This window comes from Passer domesticus, chromosome 12, assembly GCF_036417665.1.
Source record: "Passer domesticus isolate bPasDom1 chromosome 12, bPasDom1.hap1, whole genome shotgun sequence".
Lineage (NCBI taxonomy): Eukaryota > Metazoa > Chordata > Aves > Passeriformes > Passeridae > Passer > Passer domesticus.
Window position 1 is genome coordinate 2789147 of NC_087485.1, and position 20325 is coordinate 2809471.

At 47.2% G+C, this 20325-nt stretch overlaps 1 protein-coding gene across 1 annotated transcript in view; it reads right to left on the reverse strand.

Annotated features, from left to right (window-relative positions):
* Positions 1-1665: 1665 nt before the first annotated feature.
* Positions 1666-20325, reverse strand: part of LOC135279809 (hepatocyte nuclear factor 4-beta-like) — a 52583-nt gene continuing 33923 nt past the window's right edge. Inside the window, exons 15-22 of the mRNA XM_064387349.1 lie at positions 19653-19747; positions 12175-12281; positions 11042-11197; positions 10389-10476; positions 8940-9092; positions 6589-6825; positions 4930-5043; positions 1666-3749 (exon numbers count right to left, since the gene is read on the reverse strand). Of these exons, the coding sequence (XP_064243419.1) occupies positions 3613-3749; positions 4930-5043; positions 6589-6825; positions 8940-9092; positions 10389-10476; positions 11042-11197; positions 12175-12281; positions 19653-19747 (1087 nt within the window). The 3' untranslated portion in view covers positions 1666-3612. The remainder of the gene's footprint in view (positions 3750-4929; positions 5044-6588; positions 6826-8939; positions 9093-10388; positions 10477-11041; positions 11198-12174; positions 12282-19652; positions 19748-20325) is intronic.

A 20325-nucleotide genomic window follows, 5' to 3' on the forward strand; every position in this document is an offset into this window, starting at 1 on the left:
CTTCTCTACATGTCAGGTTTTTTTTTCACATATATTTAGACTGAAACAGCTTCAGGGAAATAGTCTTGAATCCTTTGGTTTGTAATTAATTTGTATTTATATTAATTAACAGGTGATACTGCTCCAAATGAAAGAGGCTCCTCTGCTTATTAAGAATTTTAAGCTACACTCTGTTAGCCTTTCTGGGCCATTCCCTTTTCTTCATCCTGTGGTGTAGTTCCTTATTACAGAACCATGGAGTGATTTACTTGGACCTTAAAGCTCCTCTTGTTCCCACCCAGTTTGTCGGAGGTGAGTGGGAAAACACTTCCAATCTGAAAACTCACCTCAGTATTCCAGCCTTTGCCCTTCCAAGGAATTTGGGATAAATACAGGTTTGAGCCTCCAGTTTTTCTATGCAAATGTTGGATTTTTCCTCTGTTTCTGCAGCTTCTGGAGCAAAGAGAGTTCTGAGCCTGGAGAGCAGCAGGTTGGGAGTGTCCACCCAAACAAGGGAGGAGGAACAAATGGCAGGAAAGGATGGGCAGACTCAAAGCTGTTAACTTCCCCTTTGCAATAATTCTAAAAACCACTTTGAAATATTTTCTGGGTCTGTATCACACTCTACTCTGATGTTTCTGTGCTGAAAAGAGCTCCAAATCCATGAACACAGACTTTGTGCCAGTGCTGCTGATATTTTGGAGCAGGTTAATGATTTGATTGTGTTTCTGTGTATTTTAAGGAACAGTTTGTTTATTCTCTGAAGGGAACAGACATCCCAGCAGATGGATCCTGCCAATTAACTCCTTTTTATTTTCTTGTTTAATTTTTAGTAGTAATGTCAGTATTGTTCCAGAAATCCTTTCTGAAGTCTTGGACTTAGCAAGAATTCATTTATGGATTTCTTTATGCCTGTCCTGTGCAGAAATGTTGAATTTCTATAATTATTCTGCTTCTCTCTGTTGGCTTCAGGCCCAATACTGTTGGAGAAAGAAAATAGCTTAAGGGGTTTTGAAATACAGAAATTGGGCTGTAAAATGATTCTGGAATCTGTTAATAACACTAAAATGAAGTGCACCAGCATTGGTTCTGTATATTTATTATTTTTTTCTTCTGAACAGGGTTCCAGGTCAATTCTAATTTTAATCAGGTTGGTGCTTCTTCATTGATGAGATTGTTAATTTTTTATTCTGCTTCTTTCACTTAGTCATGGTTTTTTGTGTTCTGAATAGCTTTTAATTTTTTTCCTGCCTGTATTCTGGTAGCACATCTGCTCCTGTCCTGCACTTCACCCCTGTCATCCCCAACCAGAGCCCTGGAAATTATCCAGCAGGCATCAAAGCAAGCACAGGCTGCTTTTTAATACCAGAAACAAAACTTTGCACCTCCAAAATACTTCTGCAATTTCTCCATATATTATAGTGAAGCATAAAGTTAATATTGCACCCACATTCAGTGTTAAAGATGCCAAATATTAGAATTGGCAAGGAAGGGGATAACTCAGAAATATTTAAAGTTTTCTTGCCTGAGGTTCCCCATTCTGATAAGTAGCTGGCACCTGACAAGGGAAATATTATTAAATGATGGCTTTGAACCTCCTGTTAACAAAACCATGATTGCAATAAAATAGTCAATTGCAAGGTTTTTTTAATTAGAATGGGGTTTGAGATAGGGAAGCCAGAAAAATTCACAGCAAAACTCTATTTTGGGCCTTTATACAGTAAATTATTGCTGCAAACCTTCACCAGACCAGCTGAACACTGGGAGCTGAGTCTGATATCCACTGGTGCATGGACAACTTTATTTTCTTCTTAGTTTTTGAATTCCATCAGTATCCAGTGGAAGCCAGGCTTTGCAGCCAGAGGTGATTCTTTTTAATGAAAAATAGGTATCTGTATTGGAGAAATCAGTGGAGAACCTTGGAAACTTGGTTTTGAATTGAAGAAAAAAGGCAAACTGTCCGGATGAAATACGAGAATATGGAATTTATTTCCCCCATCGATTTATTTCCTTACCATTAATGAGTATAAATGTACATTTAATGTCTGGAAGAGGAATGGAATGGAGCTGCTGGAGGCACTGGAAGCAATGCTGGCTCAGAACAGTTGCATCTGTCATGCAGCAGGAATGCCTGCAGTGGAACCTGCTCTCCAGATAGAGCTGTTTCAAATCAGGGCTATCAGCATAAAATGTCAGCTCAAATTCATCAGAGGCAGGAGAAAAACAAAACATTCTGATCCAGGTGAAACTCGAGCCGCTCTCTGATGGCTTTCAGCTCTCTGTGGTGCTGCAGAGTGGCAATGCTGAAATTCCCCTGCTGCTGGAAGCTCCGATGCTCCTCCCAAGCTCCCTTTCAGTGGCTGGGATTGTGTTTCCTCCAGGTGCTCCCCAAAGCCCCCCTGGGCTCCACCAGCTCGGCTTTGCCATCAGCAGGGAGGGGTGCCTGGGGAATTTGTGCAGAGGGTGAGAACCAGGAATTCTCCATCGTGTCCAGGGCTCAGGACGGCCGCTCCTGATCCCTCAGTGGCTGTTTGGCAGAGGTTGGTGCACAAATGAGCTTAGGTTGTGTGGAAATCTGGTAATTTGCTTTTTAATAAGGTCCCATTCATTCAAATCAACTCCATAGCACAACGACAGCACCTTGGGAAATCTTGAGGCTGTGTAGTCACCACTGGGCTTATTTAATTTGTTGTTGAACTGCTGATTAAATTTTACATTAAGGCAGAAGCACCTTGTTTTAAATACAAACCCTTTTCATAAAAAATGGCTCACAGACTTGCCTGTTCCTTTTCTTGGCTAATTTACAGCCACATTCTTTTCTTTAGAAAGAAACACAAAACTACAGAAAAATCACATCTGTGTACTGGGAAAAGGTATTTTAGGGCAGTCACTTCTTCCAAAAATGTTTGCAGGAGAAGATAACAAGCAGGGTTTGGGATAAGTCAGCCTTGATTTGGGGTTTACCAGAGCAGCAGCCACGGTGAGAGGCAGAGATCTTTGCTGCTAGATGTGCTCACAAGGTAGAGCCCATCCACTGGACTCTGGATATACTGGAAATTATGGAAAATGGCAAAATGTTGGCATTTCTGTACATAAAAAAGAGCTGGACAGCATTAAAACCCCAGTAGGGCTGTTGGTTGCTCTATTGGGACAAGGCCCCTCGGGGTGGACAAAGGCCTTGGCCTGCTAAGGATGGTGATGATATTTTTCCTAAAGCTTCACGGGAGAAACGGGAGTGCAATTAATTAACTTTGTGCAGGGAATGGACCTTTTGATGCCAGCTCAGGCCCCGCTGTGTGCACCCTCTGAGGTCACCAGGAGCCGCGCGAGGCCCTGGGGCTGATGGAGGGTCCCGAGCCACGGTCACAAACACAAAACCCGGAGAGCTGCCAGTCCTGGCCCTGCTGAGGGGGGCACCGAGCCCAGTCCTTGTTGCAGGGGGTGCTGCTGGAGGCAGTCCCGAGGCGAGGCTCCTCTGCAGGCCGTGCCTGTCCCGGCTCAGGGGCGGGCGAGGCTGGGAGCGGCTCCGGCTGCGGGCAGGGGCGTGCTGTGCTTGGCCTCTGCAAAGAGAAAGGGCCCGGTTCACTGTCAGCACGGATCCCATCTGCTCCCAGCTCCTCCTTCCTCCTCTGCCTATAAAATCTCCTGCTTGGGCATCGCTGTCTGAGGCAGCAGCTGCACTACGGTGCTGGGCCCTGCGCTAGAGCCTAGTTTATAGTCTTCACTGCCTGTGCTGGCAGAAGGAGATGGAAGGGATGTCTCAGGAGATGCTGTGGGAGAGAAGAGAAACAGAATTAACGTGGGCTTGGATGCTGCTCAATAAAAACCAGCAAACCATCCTACAAACCCAAAAGCAGGAGCTTAGGGGATCCTGGCACGTCCTCCTTTCCTGGTTTGTGAGGAGGCACAGGGTGGACTGGCAGGCATGGACCAGTTCTTCTCAGTGCTTTGCACTTGGGGGATGCCCCCAAGGGCTTTTCAATCCTTCATCTCCTTGTCAGAGAGGAGCTCAGCCTGCAGCCCCACTGTTTCTCATCTACAGAGCATTTCTCTAATCTCCTTTGTGGAAAGGGGCTTAAAAGCTAAATAAAAGCCACTTAAAATACATGATGCCAACATTTCTATAGCTGAGAAACAGCAAAATACACTACAGGAGGTAAATGATTGTAACTGGCAGAGGGAGGGAGTCTGTGAGTACAGGACATTGTGATTACAGGGCAGTGTTGTTAAATTCCACCTCCTGTTCTATTTTCCTTTTTCAACAGCATGGTCCTGCAGGGGATAAATGCCTTAACCCACAGCCCAGCAGTGCCCAGGGTGATTGAAGATGCTCTTGTATTCAGGTCCTGTTGTTGGCAGCAGCCACAGGGAACTCCTGCCATAAAGAACCATCTGTCCTCTACTGTGGCTTCTCCCAGGGCTGCCAAATCCATAGAAACACCAAATCTTGATTTCTAGCCCTTTTTTTTTTTTCAATCTTGTGTTGTTTCAGTAACATCTCAAAACCCCCTGCTACCATTAAAAACCCTAACTTCTCTTTGGAATCATGGGAATGAGTCAGCCAGGAGGGCTGTGAACTCTGATTCCAGTGTAACACTTAAAACTCATAAAAATAAAGAACCAAACTAAATTCACATTTACTTCAATAAACTTAAAGAATTTAAATTAAATTTATTTTAAAAGAAATAAATAAACTTTTTAAATTAATAAACTTTTAAAATAAATAAAATGTTTAAATAAATAAACTTTTAAAAATAAACTTTTTTTTAAATAAATAAAATTTCAAATAAATTAATAATTTTTTTTTTTTTCTGAGCTGTGTCTGCTGCCCAGTTCCTTGCTTATGCTGTCACTAATGACAGGCTGTAAATAATGTTAAAATGTATGTAAATAACATAAAAATGTATGTAAATAATGTAAAAATGTAAAAATTTTATGTAAATAACATACGGTCTGGAGCAGCGTGGATCACAGAGGTCATGTTGCTTTGCAGGACGTGTCCTGGCAGTGGCTCCAGGTTGAGGTTGGGAGGTGCTGCCTGGTACTGGAGATCAGCAGAGGTTCCTGCAAGTGCAATTGGGAAGAGCCATCATTCCATGCACAGCTCCTGACAAGATGCTCTGGGCTAAATCTTTTCCATGCAGAGGATGTGGAAGCCCTCTGTGGGTGAAGGTTAATGGCTCGGCTTTGCTTCCTTCCCCTGCTCTCAGCCTCTGGCTGTGTAGGAGCAGCCCCCTGGGATGTCTGGGCTTTCAGCTGCTCTCCAGCTGCACTGTTCTGCCTGGGGTGTGTCCCAAGTGCTGCTCTTATCTGGGTTTCTCATAAAGTTAGAAATTTTACATGTTCCCAACAAAAGATGTGTTGTCTGCCTTAAACTGCTTCAGGCTGGAGGCCTAAGTGGAGTCCCACGCCACAGAGGGGATCCTTTGCTGTGAATCTCACCAGGTTTCCAGGGCTGTGCTGGAAAGGATGGCTCGGATTGGGCTGGAGTGAGAAGGACCCTTCAAGCTACAATTCATCAAATGGTTTGGGTTGGAAGGGATCTTAGAGCTCATCTCATTTCAACCCCATGCCATGGGCAGGGATCACACGCACTGTCCCAGGTTCTTCCAAACCCCACCCAGCCTGGCCTTGGACATTTCCAGGGCTCCAGGGGCAGCCACAGCTGCTCTGGGCACCCTGTGCCAGGGCCTCCCCACTCTCACAGGGAAGGATTTTTTCCCAACATCCCACCTAAACCTTTTCTCTTTCAGCTTACAACCCTTTCCCTCTGTCCTCAGAGAATTCACAGAATGGCCAGGTTGGAAGAGACCTTCAAGATCACCAAGTCCAACCCAGCTCCAACACCTCAACTAAACCCTGGCCCCCACTGCCACATCCAGGCTTTGTTAAACACATCCAGGGATGGGGACTGCACCACCTCCCCGGGAAGCCATTCCAGAACTTTATCACCCTTTCTGTGAAAAACTTTTTCCTGATATCCAACCTATATTTCCCTTGATGCAGCTTGAGGCTGTGTGCTCTGGTTCTGTCAGTGCTGCCTGGAGAAAGAGCCCAGCCCCAGCTGAGCACAGCCACCTTCCAGGAGCTGTACAGAGTGATAAGGTCACCCCTGAGTCTCCTTTTCTCCAGGCGGAACACCCCCAACCCTTTCCCTCCATCCTCTGATATATGGTCTCTTTGAGTCAGCTCTCATAAGCTCTTGGAGATTTATATCACACCCAAGATAGCTCAGCTACCTTAGAAGGCATAAAATTAGCAGGATAGCTTCTGTGGTAGTGCTGGAAACAGAAAAGTTTTAATAAAAGGCAAAATAACAAAGCTCTTTACAGAGAAAAACTGAGCTAGGTGCAAGAGGCTCTTGCTCCTGGTAAAACACCCCACAAAAGCGAGTTTGAGGTGAAGTCCCTCGGGTCTTATGAGGTGTCTTTTTCACTAATTGAGGAAATAAACTTCTGGGCTTTTTTCCTTTTTAAGGAGACAAAGGATAATTGTGTCACCCCATCAACAAGAAGCACATTCCTGCAATCCTCCCCCAGCAGACACAAAGCCCTACAACACCTCTACCGCCACCCGGCTTGGCTGCCCCTCCTGGGCACAGCTTCCTACCTCCCAGCAGCATCTCCTGCAGCAAGCTGTCGATCCTGGCCACGCCGAAGAGCTTCACGAACTGCACCTGCTCGATCATCTGCCAGGTGATGCTCTGCAGGGGCGGCAGCAGCAGCAGGATGTCGCTGAAGCGGCCGCGCGAGTCGTACTGGCGGTCGTTGATGTAATCCTCCAGGTTCACCTGCACCTGGAAGCGCATGTTCTTCACCTTGCCCGGCTCGCTCAGCCCCTTGCAGTCTGCCACAGGGGGAAATGGGGTTAACTGGTGGCCCATACAGGTGGGTTTTGGCCTGTCAGGCAGTGGGATAGGTGAGTAATGACATGGTTGGCTCTCACAATTAAAAGGAAAATATGTATATCTGTTAAGAAACTTTTATAGGTTTATAGTTGTGTTTTACCCCCTTGTGTTGTTATCAGGGGTGGCCTGGGTTTGGGACATTGGGGAGGGTTGGCTCGTTACTCTGGCAGCACCTGATCTCCAATCAGGATTTGAGGCAGTGGTCTCCACCACTGGACAGCGAAGGAGTCGGTGGACAGAACTTTGGGAGGGGCTAAAGGGTTAAAAGGCAAAACCTCCATGTGTGGGTGAGACATGGTGGGGAAAATCCTCTGCTCCTGGCACTGTAATATTTCCTCTGTTCAATTGAATAGAGGAAAGTCTATCTGTATTCTGCTGTACTTTTGAAAATGTTTTAATAAACCTTTCTAAGTTTTTGGAAGTGACTATAATTTCTCACAGGGGGGCTGTGTGCAGGGAAAAGGATGAGATGGCAGTGATGCTCTGAGAGGGTCTCCAATGGCTGGGCTGCCATTGCTTCACATCTCACATGGAACAGGGAAACACTGATGGGAATTGTAGGGAAAACAGTAATTGGAGGAGAAACAGTAACTGCAGGAGACTTTGAAGGGAAACTGTAAGAAAATAGGAGAGAAAATGAGTAAGAAAATAGGAGCTTGCTTCACATGGATGTGTCTGCCTACTGCCATTAGCAAATGGGAAAAATTTAGAAGTTAAAATATTTATCCTTCCAAGGAAACAGCCTGGAATTTTCCCCTGAAAACCTTGAGTCACAACTGCCACCACTAAATGCAAGGACTTTTAGCCTGTGTGTTGTTATTACACTCGCTGCAGCATCAGGTTCTTGTCTTGCTCTCCTGTCTTTGACCTGTGGTCAGTCCTTTTTTTTTCAGGGACCACTGGTCCAGCTTTCCTTAAGCAAATAAATTTGTCCCGGGGTCGGGTGAAGTGCTGGCATTTACAGCCTCCCACTCCTGCCTCTGCTCTTATCTAAACCTGAGATTTCTGCATCACTGCCACCATTTCCTTCACTGTCTGCAAAGAATCCACAGGCACCACATTTTGGGGAATGTAGTGCCCAGAGATTAGATAAAGTGTTTAACAAATGATTGTGTGTCAGCACGAAGCTCTGAGGACATTCCTGCTCCTTAGCATGGATGAACTTCACTTCACACTCCCTCCTTCCAGCTGAAACCTCAGCACCTCATTGTCACATTGATCTAAAGCTGCACGGAGACACTGATCAGCTGAGAAGGTAATTTGTCAGAATCAATTTGATGAAAACATCCCTCCTCTGTTCACAGCAGGCTTTGGTGAGCCAAAATTTATGATGCTCCTGAAGATACTGGATCTTGATTTTCAATCAGTGAATACAGCAAAAAACCTAATAATTAATGGATGATACTCTGATTTCTAAAAGGCAAAAGGGCATTGTCTGGACTTGGGATTTTCTCCCATCTCCTCCCTGAGCTCCAGGGATACCCACTGGAACCTGGGCTGAGGCAGAACCCCCTGTGCTTCTGGAATAAAGCTTCAAAAGAAGCTGTTTTTTCTCTGTATTTCCCTGTTCTCCATCCTGTGGACCAGCCCTGCCCCGGGTTGCTGCTGGCTTCCAGCAAGACCCATTAGCAGATCCCTGATATTTCTGGCACTGTGAGCTGCCCAGCTCTCTGTGGTTTCTGATGGTGCTCTCTGGACTCATGGATGCTCCACATTGCTGCTTGTTTGGCTCTCTTTGCTTATACATAATTAATACAGGCATGTGTGTCCTTAATGATCATCTCCTGCATTTCAGGCTGATGGGCTTTCCCAAAGCCAAGCTCCTGCAGCAGCCAAACTCCTCCAGGGCCTGCAGAGCCTTGCACATCAGCCTGGCTGGAATTCACACTCAGGAATTGGTCACTTCTGCCTTAAAACTGCACCACTGAGTATTTATACTCATTAAAGCACAAGCAGGCTGAGATGTAGAGCTGCTTCCAAGGGGTTTTCCTGGAGTTTGGAGAGCCCCAGCTGCTGTGCAAGCCCCGTGCTTGGCAGCCAGAGGGAATCTCACCTGGGTCAAAGAAGATGATGGCTTTCAGGCAGGCGTACTCATTGTCATCGATCTGGATGTCCCGCAGGGGCTTCACCAGCTCATCCAGGATTCTGGTGGCCACACGAGCAATTTCCAGCTCTGGGCAGTGCATTGGGATGATGAAATCATTCCCTGGGAAGGCAAGAGGAATTCCCCATCAGGTTTTGGCTCCAGCCCTGGTCTCATCCAGCAGTTCCCTGTCACTGTGATGTTTTATGAAAATCCTTTGCTAGGATTTTTCTCCTATTCTAGCTGAGAAGCCTCAGAAAAGAAATGTAAACAATAACTTCTGATGGCTGTGGAATGTGGTCTGGAGGTTGTTTACCAACAGATGCATCTTTGATTGATCCATGTAGATTGTTTCTACTTAATGACCAACCATGGTCCAGCTGTGTGGACTCTCTGAAAGTCACGGGTTTTTATTATCCATTCCATTCCATTCCATTCCATTCCATTCCATTCCATTCCATTCCATTCCATTCCATTCCATTCCATTCCATTCCATTCCATTCCTGCTTTCTGATGGATCCTTTCTCTCTATTCTTTTTAGTATAGATTTAGTACAGCATTTTAATATAATATATATCATAATATAATAAATCAGCCTTCTGAAACATGGAGTCAAGATTCTCATCTCTTCCCTCGTCCTGGGACCCTCAAACACAACCACAGTTCCCAAAGGAGGGTTTCCTGATGGTCCCAGTGCCATTTTCAGTTTCCAGTCTGCAGCTTTATAATCTGATCCACGAGAGAGAAGCAAGCCCAGATCTCATCCCCTGCTCCTCATTTATCTCAGCTGCACGTCAGTGCACCCACACTGTGCACACAGCCTGCTCCATGTTCTGCTCTGCTTTGCCCTGTGTTACACTGAGCATCTGTTTGTAAGCAGTGCTGCATCTCTATTTTTGGTTTTCTTTTCCCACACAAAGTTATCCCTCTCTCTTTTCTTTAATGAGAAGATTTTAGGTCATTATTCTCATTTTTCTGAAAACAATCCCACCTGTGGTGGAAAACACCTATTTTCCTATAAAATAATAAATAAATTGAAAAAGAAATAATTTTCCTTTTCCTATAAAAGGAAGCACCTATTTGCACTGTAATTTTTAACAGACATTTCTGATCCGTTTTTAAGTATCTATACCCAAATACCTCATTGCTTGGGCCTTGGCAATTTCAAGTACAAAACCAACCCAGTTTGAGATGCCACATAAATCCTGGGGCTCTCTCATCCACAATTTCAAAGCAGTGAGGGAACAGTTAAAAAAATCCCAGTGAATTTACTTGTTCCTTTTTTACTCCAGCACCGTGTCTCCACCCAGATGTGCAGCCCACGCCCAGCAGTGCAGAGGGGGTTTCAGGGATGCAGAATGCTTGGGAATGGTTGGGAGGGATGGATTATAAAAACAGGAGTGTGTTTCACTACTTTACCTAAGAGCAGGAAGTCAGTGTAGGGTATGGACCTCTTGGCTACCCCGAGGAGCAGATGTTCCCCTGCGTGGGCTCTGAGCAAGGCAACCTGGAGGTGGCACAGGAGACAGAAATAAGATTTATTGGAAAAGCAGAGGATGGAGTGCTGAGCTGTTGCTGTTTAATTAAGCCCCATTTGGTGCTTGCTTAGGTCTGGCAGATCTGCAGATAAAGTTCTGTTCAGGGCTGGAAAATATCAGTGTATGTTCACTTTGAGAAGTGCTACATTCGTGGCAAACTAAATGAGAAGCTGTTTTTGACTAAAAGAGCAAAGAGGGCCTTGAGTAATTTGAATTCTTAGGAAATAATTGGATTCTATATTCAGTTATTAAGTACCAGTAAACACAAAATCAGAACTGCCTGGTAATTCAGAACTGCAGCAGGCTGAGACAATCAGAATTTTTTTCCCGGATCTTTTGCAGGTTGGACTGACAAAATCTATATTTTGGGGGATTTGGCTACTGAAGTTATTTTTAACTGGTCCCACTTTCTCTCCTGTTGTTTGTACTCTGCATAGGGTGATGTGTATGTAAATACCAGATTCTCCCGTGAAAGCCCAGCTGGGAATTCCTTTCAAAGGCACTGGATTTCCCGGGAAGGCCTTTGGGTTTTACCTGGTCATCGAGGGGGAGCTCACAAAAGGCTGGGATGTATTTTGCCCATTCCACCAGCACCAGGAGCTGCTGTTTCATGGACTCACACACGTCATTGATGGTGGCGATCTTCTTCATGGCAATGTCTGTGCTGTGCACGGGGCTCAGGGATAAATACTGAAAGGGAAACCAGTTTTGGCTGTGTTTGCACCAGATCAGCGCTGCTTTATCACCCTCCACAGCAAGGACTCATCCCTGAGATGTTCTCCTTGTGATTGGACACTTTGTGCTCGGCTGTGTCCGACTCACAGCCCATGGAGCAGCTTCCACGAGGTGGTGCTCAGTCCCAACACACACCCAGCCCTCCTCAGCCTCCTTCCCCGCTCTCCAGGACAAAAACCAACATTCCCATCCCTAGCAGCAGCCAGCAGCACCGTGTCTCAGCTCCCCAGCAATCCCTCCTGGCAGCCAGGTGCAGGAAATGCATCCAGCTTTTCATCCCCAAGGTGGGACACAGAACTGCCTTTGGGATGTCTGCAGGGCTGCCTGGCTGGGAGAGGGTTAAAACCAATGATTTTTGAAAAGGAAGTGGGCTCATTGCTGCATGTAATGTGCAACATTTGGGCCGTGTGTTTCAGTGGAGCAAGGGTATTTGCATAAGAATTTAAAGGACTCTGGGTGAAATTAATGGTGGAGCATGAAATAAAAGAGCAATCAGTGTCAGTGGATTTACTCACATTATTTTTCTGCCCTGATAAAGAAGTTATGAGGAAAGACACAATCAACCATGACTGGAATATTATGTTCAGAGCAGGACAGAGTGCAGTGAGGAAGGATAAAATTCTGTGTGAATGCAGTGAGATTTTAGGGGTGCAGCAACAATTTAGGCTGGAAGAGGGGACCTGGGCTCTGCAACCTCCCTCAGCCCTTGGAATCTCAGCTTTCTATCTTCCACCAAAGGTGCATCTGCTCCCTGCAGGATGTATGGCCTTGATAATGGATTTTTTCCAGTCTGCTAGTGGATATTTTGCATTTTCTTCCCTGTGGGTTTGTACAGGAGCCATCCAAGGGCAGAAAAACCCTGGTTGGTATAGTGGGCTGGGATTGCTGAGGGCCGTGGACCCGTTTGGAGGGGCTGTGCCCAGGTGTCCTACCTGCTGTGCCATGGCCTCAGCCTGCGTGAGGATGTTGATGGAGAGAGAGCCATTGTCCTCATAGCTGCTCCTGCGGATGCTGATCCTGTCACGCTCGTTCTGCACGGCTGAAAGGAGAGAGAGAGGTGTTTGTGGCAGTGCAAAACCCCCAGTGCTTGTGGCAGGGAGAAAATCCCAATGGTTGTGTGAGAAATCCCAGTGCTTGTGGCAGTGAGAAACTCCCAGTGATTGTGCCAGTGAAAAAATCCCAGTGATTGTGCCAGTGAGACACTCCCAGTGCTTGTGGCAAGGAGAAATCCCCCCAAGCAGTGGCTGCTGCTCCTTCTGGTCCCTAAACAGGAGTGTTTGGGGCTTTGCTCCTGCAGGACCCTCCACTGGGGCTGGATTTGGAATAAACAGGGAGGGAAAAAGGCCACTTCAGAGGGAGAAGACCAAGCACGAGAGGGAGATAAGGCTATGTGGGGGTCAGAGCAGCACCCATGGGTGTTTGCTGGTCCTACTGGATTTAACACAGCCCAGGGGGAATTTGGGGGATTGGTGTCACCTCTCTCCACTTGCTGGAGCCTTTGGGACCCTTTGTGCCATGGCTGCACTGAGGGTTCCTGTGCTGAGCTCCTGGTACAGCAGGGTATTCCTGGGGCTGCACCTCACCTCATGGCAGGGCTGGAAAAGCATCCCCTGCTGCCACCTCAGAGCAGCCATGGAGTGTCCCCTGCCCCTGAGGTGGTGACCCAGGGGACATCCCCACTCCTGGGGCACAGGAAGAGTCACTCCATGAAGGAAGCACAATGAAAAGGAAGGTTAAATCCCCCTTAAAACCATTCCCTCAGTGTTGCCCATCACACAGCTGGGTTCAGCCAGCCTGAGTCCCCAGCAGCTGTGACACATGAGGACAGCACCAAGCCAGGGTTTGTCACCAGCCCTGCTGCTGCAAATCCCTGCTGGAAACCAGCTCAGAGTCCTGAAACAGCAACACCACAGACCTTGGACACACTGCAGGGACCACAGAGGAGTGAAGATCAGCCCAGACCCTTTGCTGGACATGCCGTGATGAATTGGAAAAACACCCACTGGCTTTTGAGGCCCATTCCACCCTTCAAACCATCCTTCCCCCCGAAGCACGAGCCACAGCCAGCCTCCTGCTCCATCAGCCCTGCACAGGGAGCAGCAGGCATGGACTGCACTTCAGCAGCTCATTTTTGCAGCAGTCTCTGAGAGCTGACTCACCTCCACTGCAGCCGTGGAGTGAAACAGCAGCAGAGAGAAAAAAAAGGGAATTTTGATTTAACCCCAGCTGGTTTCAGTGCTGGTTTCTCCCCCAGCCCCTCCTGCCTCTGTCCAGCAGCTCGGGGCTGGGGAAGGAGCTGAACACCCTCAGTGTTTTCCTGGCAGCTCACAGACCTTGGCTACAAACAGCTCAAAAGGAACTTGCCATGTCCCTGAGGCAGAGGGAGCAGGAAGATTCATGTGGTGACAGGGCAGCACATCCCTCCTCCTTCATGCAGCAATCCCAGATTCCTTTTGCTTTTTTTGGGGAGAAATGACTCAAACAGAGCTGCCAAAGCACGACTCACTCTGTGCTTTAACCCCTTGAGTGCTGAACACTGGGGGTTTGTCTCAAAAGTGGCCACTTTTGAGAAGATTTTTCCTTTTTTTTTCCCCTTTCTGCAGAATCAGCAGAGTTATTTTGCCATCATTCTTTTGAGTCTTTGCCTCTCTGCTGGGTCTTGTTTTAGAGCACAGGACTCATTCCTGGGAATCCATAGGAAGGAAAAACATGGGCATTGCTTTGCACAGTGTGAGGGAAGGTGTTTTTTGCTGCCTGCTCATGTCCAACCACTGCTCTGTTTTCCTAACCAGCCTCTGATGAGGGGCCAACAAAGCAAAAGGGCAGAAAACAAGCACCAGTGACAAAAATCAATGCCTCCCCTTATCAACAGGAGTGCAGGGTTTATTTTCCAAGATCTGGGGCTCAGCCTTGCTGTCAGTCAGGATCAGCCTGGGGGGCTCTGACTTTGTACCTCAGAGCCAGCCTTGCCTGCAAGGGGATCCATTTCTGAAAGGTGCCACACACAAACACATCCCTGGAGCATTTCAGGCTGGGGACACTACAGAGAGACAATTTGTCACCAATTTAGAGAAAAAACAAGCAGCTTTTGGAGGACAAAGCTTTTTTTTTGCCCTGTGCACGAGGGGAGGGTGAGCCTGAAGGTGAAGGTGGTTTTAGGAACCAAAATCTTGACATTTTGTGGCTTTTACTGGTCCACCAGGAGGATGAGTGGCAGCATCTCAGAAGAAACAAGCCTGACCCCATCTGTGTCATCACTGGCTATTTTTTAGAATCCCCATCCAAGCTTCTACACCTGGATTTATATCAGATGCTCCCCCACATGCTCTAGGGTGGGCCTCCCTGCCTACTTACAAGAAAAAGGACAGGTTTTGCCTTCCAATTTTATGTAAATCCAATTTTATGTAAATCCTACAGTGCCAGGCAGACCTGGACCCTATGACAGACTCGTTTAAGAAGCCTCAGCCTGTTTTTCCCCCCAGTCTTTTTATGGCACATATTTCAGTGCTTCCCTCATGCTCTGATAAGCTCAATCTTCCAGTGCAAGTGGATGGTACAGAGTGACTTTCTCAAGGTGATTTGGGTGTTATCGCTGAAAGCACAAGATGTGATGGAATTAGATACAAAGGGGAGTTAATGTTTCACCTGCCACAAAAATTAATCTATTACTGTGCGGTGATTATATTGCTGTATTTATTGTGTTTGTGGAAGGGAAGGGACAGGTCACTCCTGGTGAGGCAGTGGGAGTGCTCGGGGGACGTGCTGGGCTCAGGTGTGATCTTGGCTTTGCTGTCAATAAACCTCAACAAACCTGCAGGAAAGACTAAAACCCCACTGCTGGATCCCTCTGTCTCCCAAGGGGATGCTATTTCCAGAAGTGCCTGGCAGAATCTTTGCTCCCTGTTTTTTTTTTTACCCTTCTCTGCACATTCCCAAAGCCAGAAAACACCACAAAGAGCCACCCAGCCCTACAGAAGGGACACGAGTCCCCAGAATGGTGCTGGCCAGGGACAGCGTGGCCCCAGGCTGGGCTTTCCCACAGGGAAAGGGGAGAGAGGGCAGAAGGATGCTCGTGTCTCCCTCCAGGGACTTGTCCCTGGCTACAGCACGTCCTGGCTCTGGGAAGAGGATGGGAAAACAAACATCTCCTCCCTGTGACGCAGGGGAGCCCTCGGAGGGGTTCTGTCACCCACAGCAAGGCTGGACACGCTGGGCAAGCAGGGTTTGTGGGATTGCAACAAGCCCCTGCTTCCCAAACTGTTTGTCCTCACTGCCTTGCCATGCAGGGCCAGGGGACGGGATGAGGAACCTCCAGGGAGCCCAGTAAATGGGGGCACAGGCACTGGGAGAGCAGCAAACCAGTAACTTTCCACAGCAAATGAGGAAGTTCTAGCTTTGCCTACACAGGAATTACTGTTTCCAGCATTATTGCCCTAAAACCAGCCTTGGTTACTGCTGGTGGGGCTGGAAATGCAGTGATAAATGGCACAGAGGGAGCAGGAGGAGGGCAGTCCCTGCTTGGTGCACCCAGCAGTGCTCACAGTGTTTCTGTGTTCACCGGCAGATTTACTCCTCCTGCTGCCTGATTAATTTATATCCACAAATAATCTTTTTTTTTCCTGAGCTACCTCGGATTTTGTAGGTGTGGTGTGTTTTATTTGCAAATAAATCCCAATGGTACATGTACATTTAATCCTTTCATGGGCTTGTGGGCTGATTTATGACTGCTGAAGGTAGAGAAGATCCTTTATCTTTTCCATCCTCCTTTGCAATAAACTGCAGCCCCAGCATTCTGAAAGCTGGCAAAAGAAATGTGCAAACAAAAGGTATGAAACAAGATAGAGGCCCCATGAAGCACTAATAAAACTGTCCTATAAACCTGTCCAATTTCACAATAATAAAGAGAAACCCTCAAACCCTCCCTCCTCCTTACTGTTGCAGAAGTGATATAACAATTCTTTTTGCTTCTGCATAAAACTAAAGAAGTTCATTCACATTCATAAATTACTTTGTAGGGGATGAGAGGTTAAATATTAACCCCTCATTTTTTTTCCCCCCCACCAGCAGCAAGCTGAATCCTGACAGTGCAGTGCTGACCTTCCAGGTTTTCAGGCACTCAGCTCCATGTGAGGAGATGACCTGGCTCACTTGAGGAATCACACCCTGCTGATTTGCTCCAGGTTAAACATGATCTCAGGGAGATGCTAAAAATAGAATCCCCCTGTTTTCTTTGGGTGTTTGAGTACCTGGTGTTCTACCCAGCCACTGATGCTGCAGTGGCCAAAACCTGTCTGGTGGCATTGTGCAAGACAATAGGAACTGAACCTTCTGAGGACAGAGGAACTCAGGGGAAACAGGCAGAAAATCCCCAAAATATCCAGACCACTCTCTGGCACAGCCCCAGCCTTAACCCCAACACAAGAATAAAGGAGTTAATCTCCTGTAAAAATCTTAGATCCTGATCACAAATGTGTTCAGGATATAAGAGGGTTGTTTGTTTTTTTTTTGTTGTTGTTGTTCAGACAAGGCTTTCCCTCTCCCCTCCTCCTAACTTTATTGTTATTAAAGTGAATTATTGATACCAAAAATGCAATTGGGATAGTTCTGAGTGAGCTATTTTCTAGGAAATCTGGGAACTGGACTTTCCACAAGACTCAAGTTTTGTCCCTTCCCTGCTCTCGTTAGTGCTGATGGAACCTGGATCCCATGCCAATTCACAAACCTCTTGTGGAGGGCAGTGTTGGTCCTTCTTGAAAACAGGATTGAATTCAGGCTGTGCAGACAAAGCAATCTAAAGATCAACAGGTAATTTTCTCAACCATTCCCTGGGGAGCCTGTTCAGTGCCCCACCACCCTCTGGGGGAAGAACTTTTTCCTAATATTCAACCTAAACCTCCCCTGACACAGTTTAAATCCTGCAGCCCCAGGCAGATCTGGTCACTGTGTAGCTCAGGTATTTGTATTATATGTTTTGGTTTTTTTCTTTAGGGAGAAATTTCCTTTCTACCAGGCTACACAGTTCCTTGTGATTCTTTATCCACTATAAAAGTTTCCAAAAGGGGGGGAAGAAAAAAAAAAAAAAAAAGAGAGAAAAAGAAATATCTCAATGTGCCACATCACATCTTACAACACATGAAGATTGTGGGAAAAAAAACCCAAAAAACAATCCCTCTGGATCCAAGATTCCCATTTATCAGTTAGCTTTGCCAGGGAACAGCAAGTTCTCCGAGGCTGAGCACACAGCCACTGAGCAGTGGGTCAGTGGGGCACCCCACCCCAGGTGTATTGTCACAGCCAGCCTGGGAAAAGGATCGTTTCCAGCTCCTTCCCCTCTGCCGTGGATAAACAATGCTATTGCCACACCCTGGAAACTCTGCCTGCCGTTATAAGGGCTGGCCCTAAAGGAATGTGCCAGGGAAAGAGGGCTGTGCCCGTGCTGGGACACAGAGCACGGATGTGGAGCGTGGATGTCACCGCTGCCACCTCCCAGCACCAACTCCTGCACCCTCCAAAGGATTTTGTACAAATATTTGGACACTCCAGTAGTGCCCCATCCAAGACATGGCTTCTCCTCCTCCCTAACGCTTCGCAATGCTGTTTAATATTAATCTAGAACCACCCAAAAGCAAATAGCTGTGTTCTTTTTGTGCACACAATTGTGCAAGAATTTTTCTTTCCCCGTCCTGCACATGTGCTCGGGATAGAGCTCTGGTCAGCTAAGCTAATTTCTGCACAGCAGTTGCTCAAGGTGCTTTAAAATCTTCCTTGCCAAACACAGGAGCATTTTCCGAGCGCACAACCTGGCTGCACTCATAAAAAAGTTTCAAGGAATGTGACGATGTGGAACTTGAAATGAGTCATCTCCCATCAAGCTGCACTCAGTGATGGAGGCATGAGCCAAGGTTTTATAACTTTTACCATAAAAACCAATAAAAATCATGCTTCAGCTCAAAGAATAGATCTGATAACAAGATTTCAGCCTGTCCAAGCAGTGCAGTTTGCTGCATTGGCAATTGGCTTGATCCCATCCAGAACTGACCAGATCAGCTTCAATTTTGTCTTTATTAATTTGAGGACTATTTGTTTTTCCATCTGCTGTATTTACTCCATTTCTCCTAAATTAAACCAGTTGGCATTTTTGCTTCATCCATGGTTTCAAAACACCCTTCTTCTCCAGGAAAACATATGGTCAGAACATGGGAAAGATCATTTAATCACCAGTAAAATCTTATGAATTACCAGAAATCGAAGGCAAATTTCCCCTTGGGTTCAGTGGGGCCACAATTCCACCCCTTGGGTGAACTTGGTGACTGGAAAGAAACTTTCAAGCTCCTTTCTACCTCCCTCATCTTTTAGCTGCCAGTGGGTTGGGAAACAGCAAAAATGAAGAGTGAAGAGTGTGAAACAGCACAAAGGGTGAAGAGTGTGAAACCATCACCCAACAACCTGCACCTTGGGTGGGTTGGGCCCCCACTCTGTCAGGCACTCAGTGAACAAGGACAATCACAATAAAACAGGATCATCCACGCTCTCCCAGTGTGCAGAACTGGACAAACAGAGATCAGAAGTTCTGTGGTAGGTCCCAGAATTCCCCAGGGAAGCTGCATGTAGGCACAGGTTGACAGAAATGGGTTTTCCTTGCAGAGCATTAGGCACTATGACAGGATTTCCTTTAGAAAGGGCACATCCTGATGGTCACTGGCACCCAAACCTACAACTCTGCTCCTCCTCAATACAGACAATGGGAAGTGTTGGCCAGTATGGGATTGGCCCTTCAGTGCTGGTGCTGGTGGTGGCTCCACAGTCACCCTGTCACCAGCAGCATGACCAAAGGGTTTTGCTGTGAGTCATGTCCCCTGTTGGGGTACATGAGTCAGCTGTGGGGGACACATGAGTCACCCTTCTCCTGGAGCTGTGCCCGTGTGCCCTGTGCCATGGAGAGGCTCGCACTCCTTAGGGCTCTGTGCTCAGGCTGTACCTTGCCCTTGTGTGCAGCTACGTGGGCATCAGCTGAGCCAACCACACCACCTGAAGCAGCAAACTGATGGCATTTATGAGATTGGAGGTGGCAGATCCTCGCTGAGATTGGCACAGGTGGGATTAGGAGCCACACCAGTGGCTATGGAGAGAGGAAATTGCTGTTGTGAAGCACTAAGGGACCAAATAAGCCCTGAGGAAGCCCATCCCTTTCCCAGGACTAAAAGACCAGCCTCACAGGATGGGTGAATAATGTCACCGGGCTCTCATTGAAATTGAGATAAAATGGCAAACAGCTGCAACAAAAATATCTCTCTGTGGCACACAATCATCATCTCTCCAGCCAGTGCTGCTGCTGCTCCCCACCATGCTCTGCAGTGGAACAGGGCCTAGGACAGCAGCAGGAAGGCTGGAAATGTCTCTTTGCACCCACCTTCTTTCTTCATGCCAGCTCTGAAGCACTTCTTCAGCCTGCAGTACCTGCACTGGTTCCTCTTGTCTTTGTCTATCACACACTGTCGGTTGAACCTGGGAGGAGACGGGAAATACAACATGGAGCAACCATCTGCAACCCTGAGCAGCCCCAAATCCAGCCCCAGACCTCCCTGAGCTCCGCACTGTATGATCCTAGAGACAAGTCAGAGGTTTGCCAGAAATGGATTGAATGAAGGTTGGCTTGGCCCAGCTCCTCCTCTTCCCCACCGCCGCTCCTTCCAGCTGGGAGCGCAGCGGCTGCAGACCACCCACCCTGCAGGGATTGGGGTGGTTTTGGCCATGAAAACATGACTGTGACCCAAGCTGTGCTTTTGTCGGAGCTCCATCTCCCACTTCCAGACAGTTTTTGGGTGTGTGGCGTTGGGGTTTGTCTGATTTCACTTGTTAACTATTCTACATTTTGCGTAGAATAAAATGCGTTATGGGCCACAAGCCCTTTGGGAACAAGCCGTGTTCTGAGGCCCATGGCCTCCTAATTCCTCCTCCTTTCCGTGGGGATTTAGGAACCCTTGTGCTGTGCCAGGGGTGGCCCACACAGGCTTGGCAGCTCTCCCCACGGAGGGCGAAACAATGGAGGGGGAATCTTCCATGCAGAGAGGAGATCTGGGTTG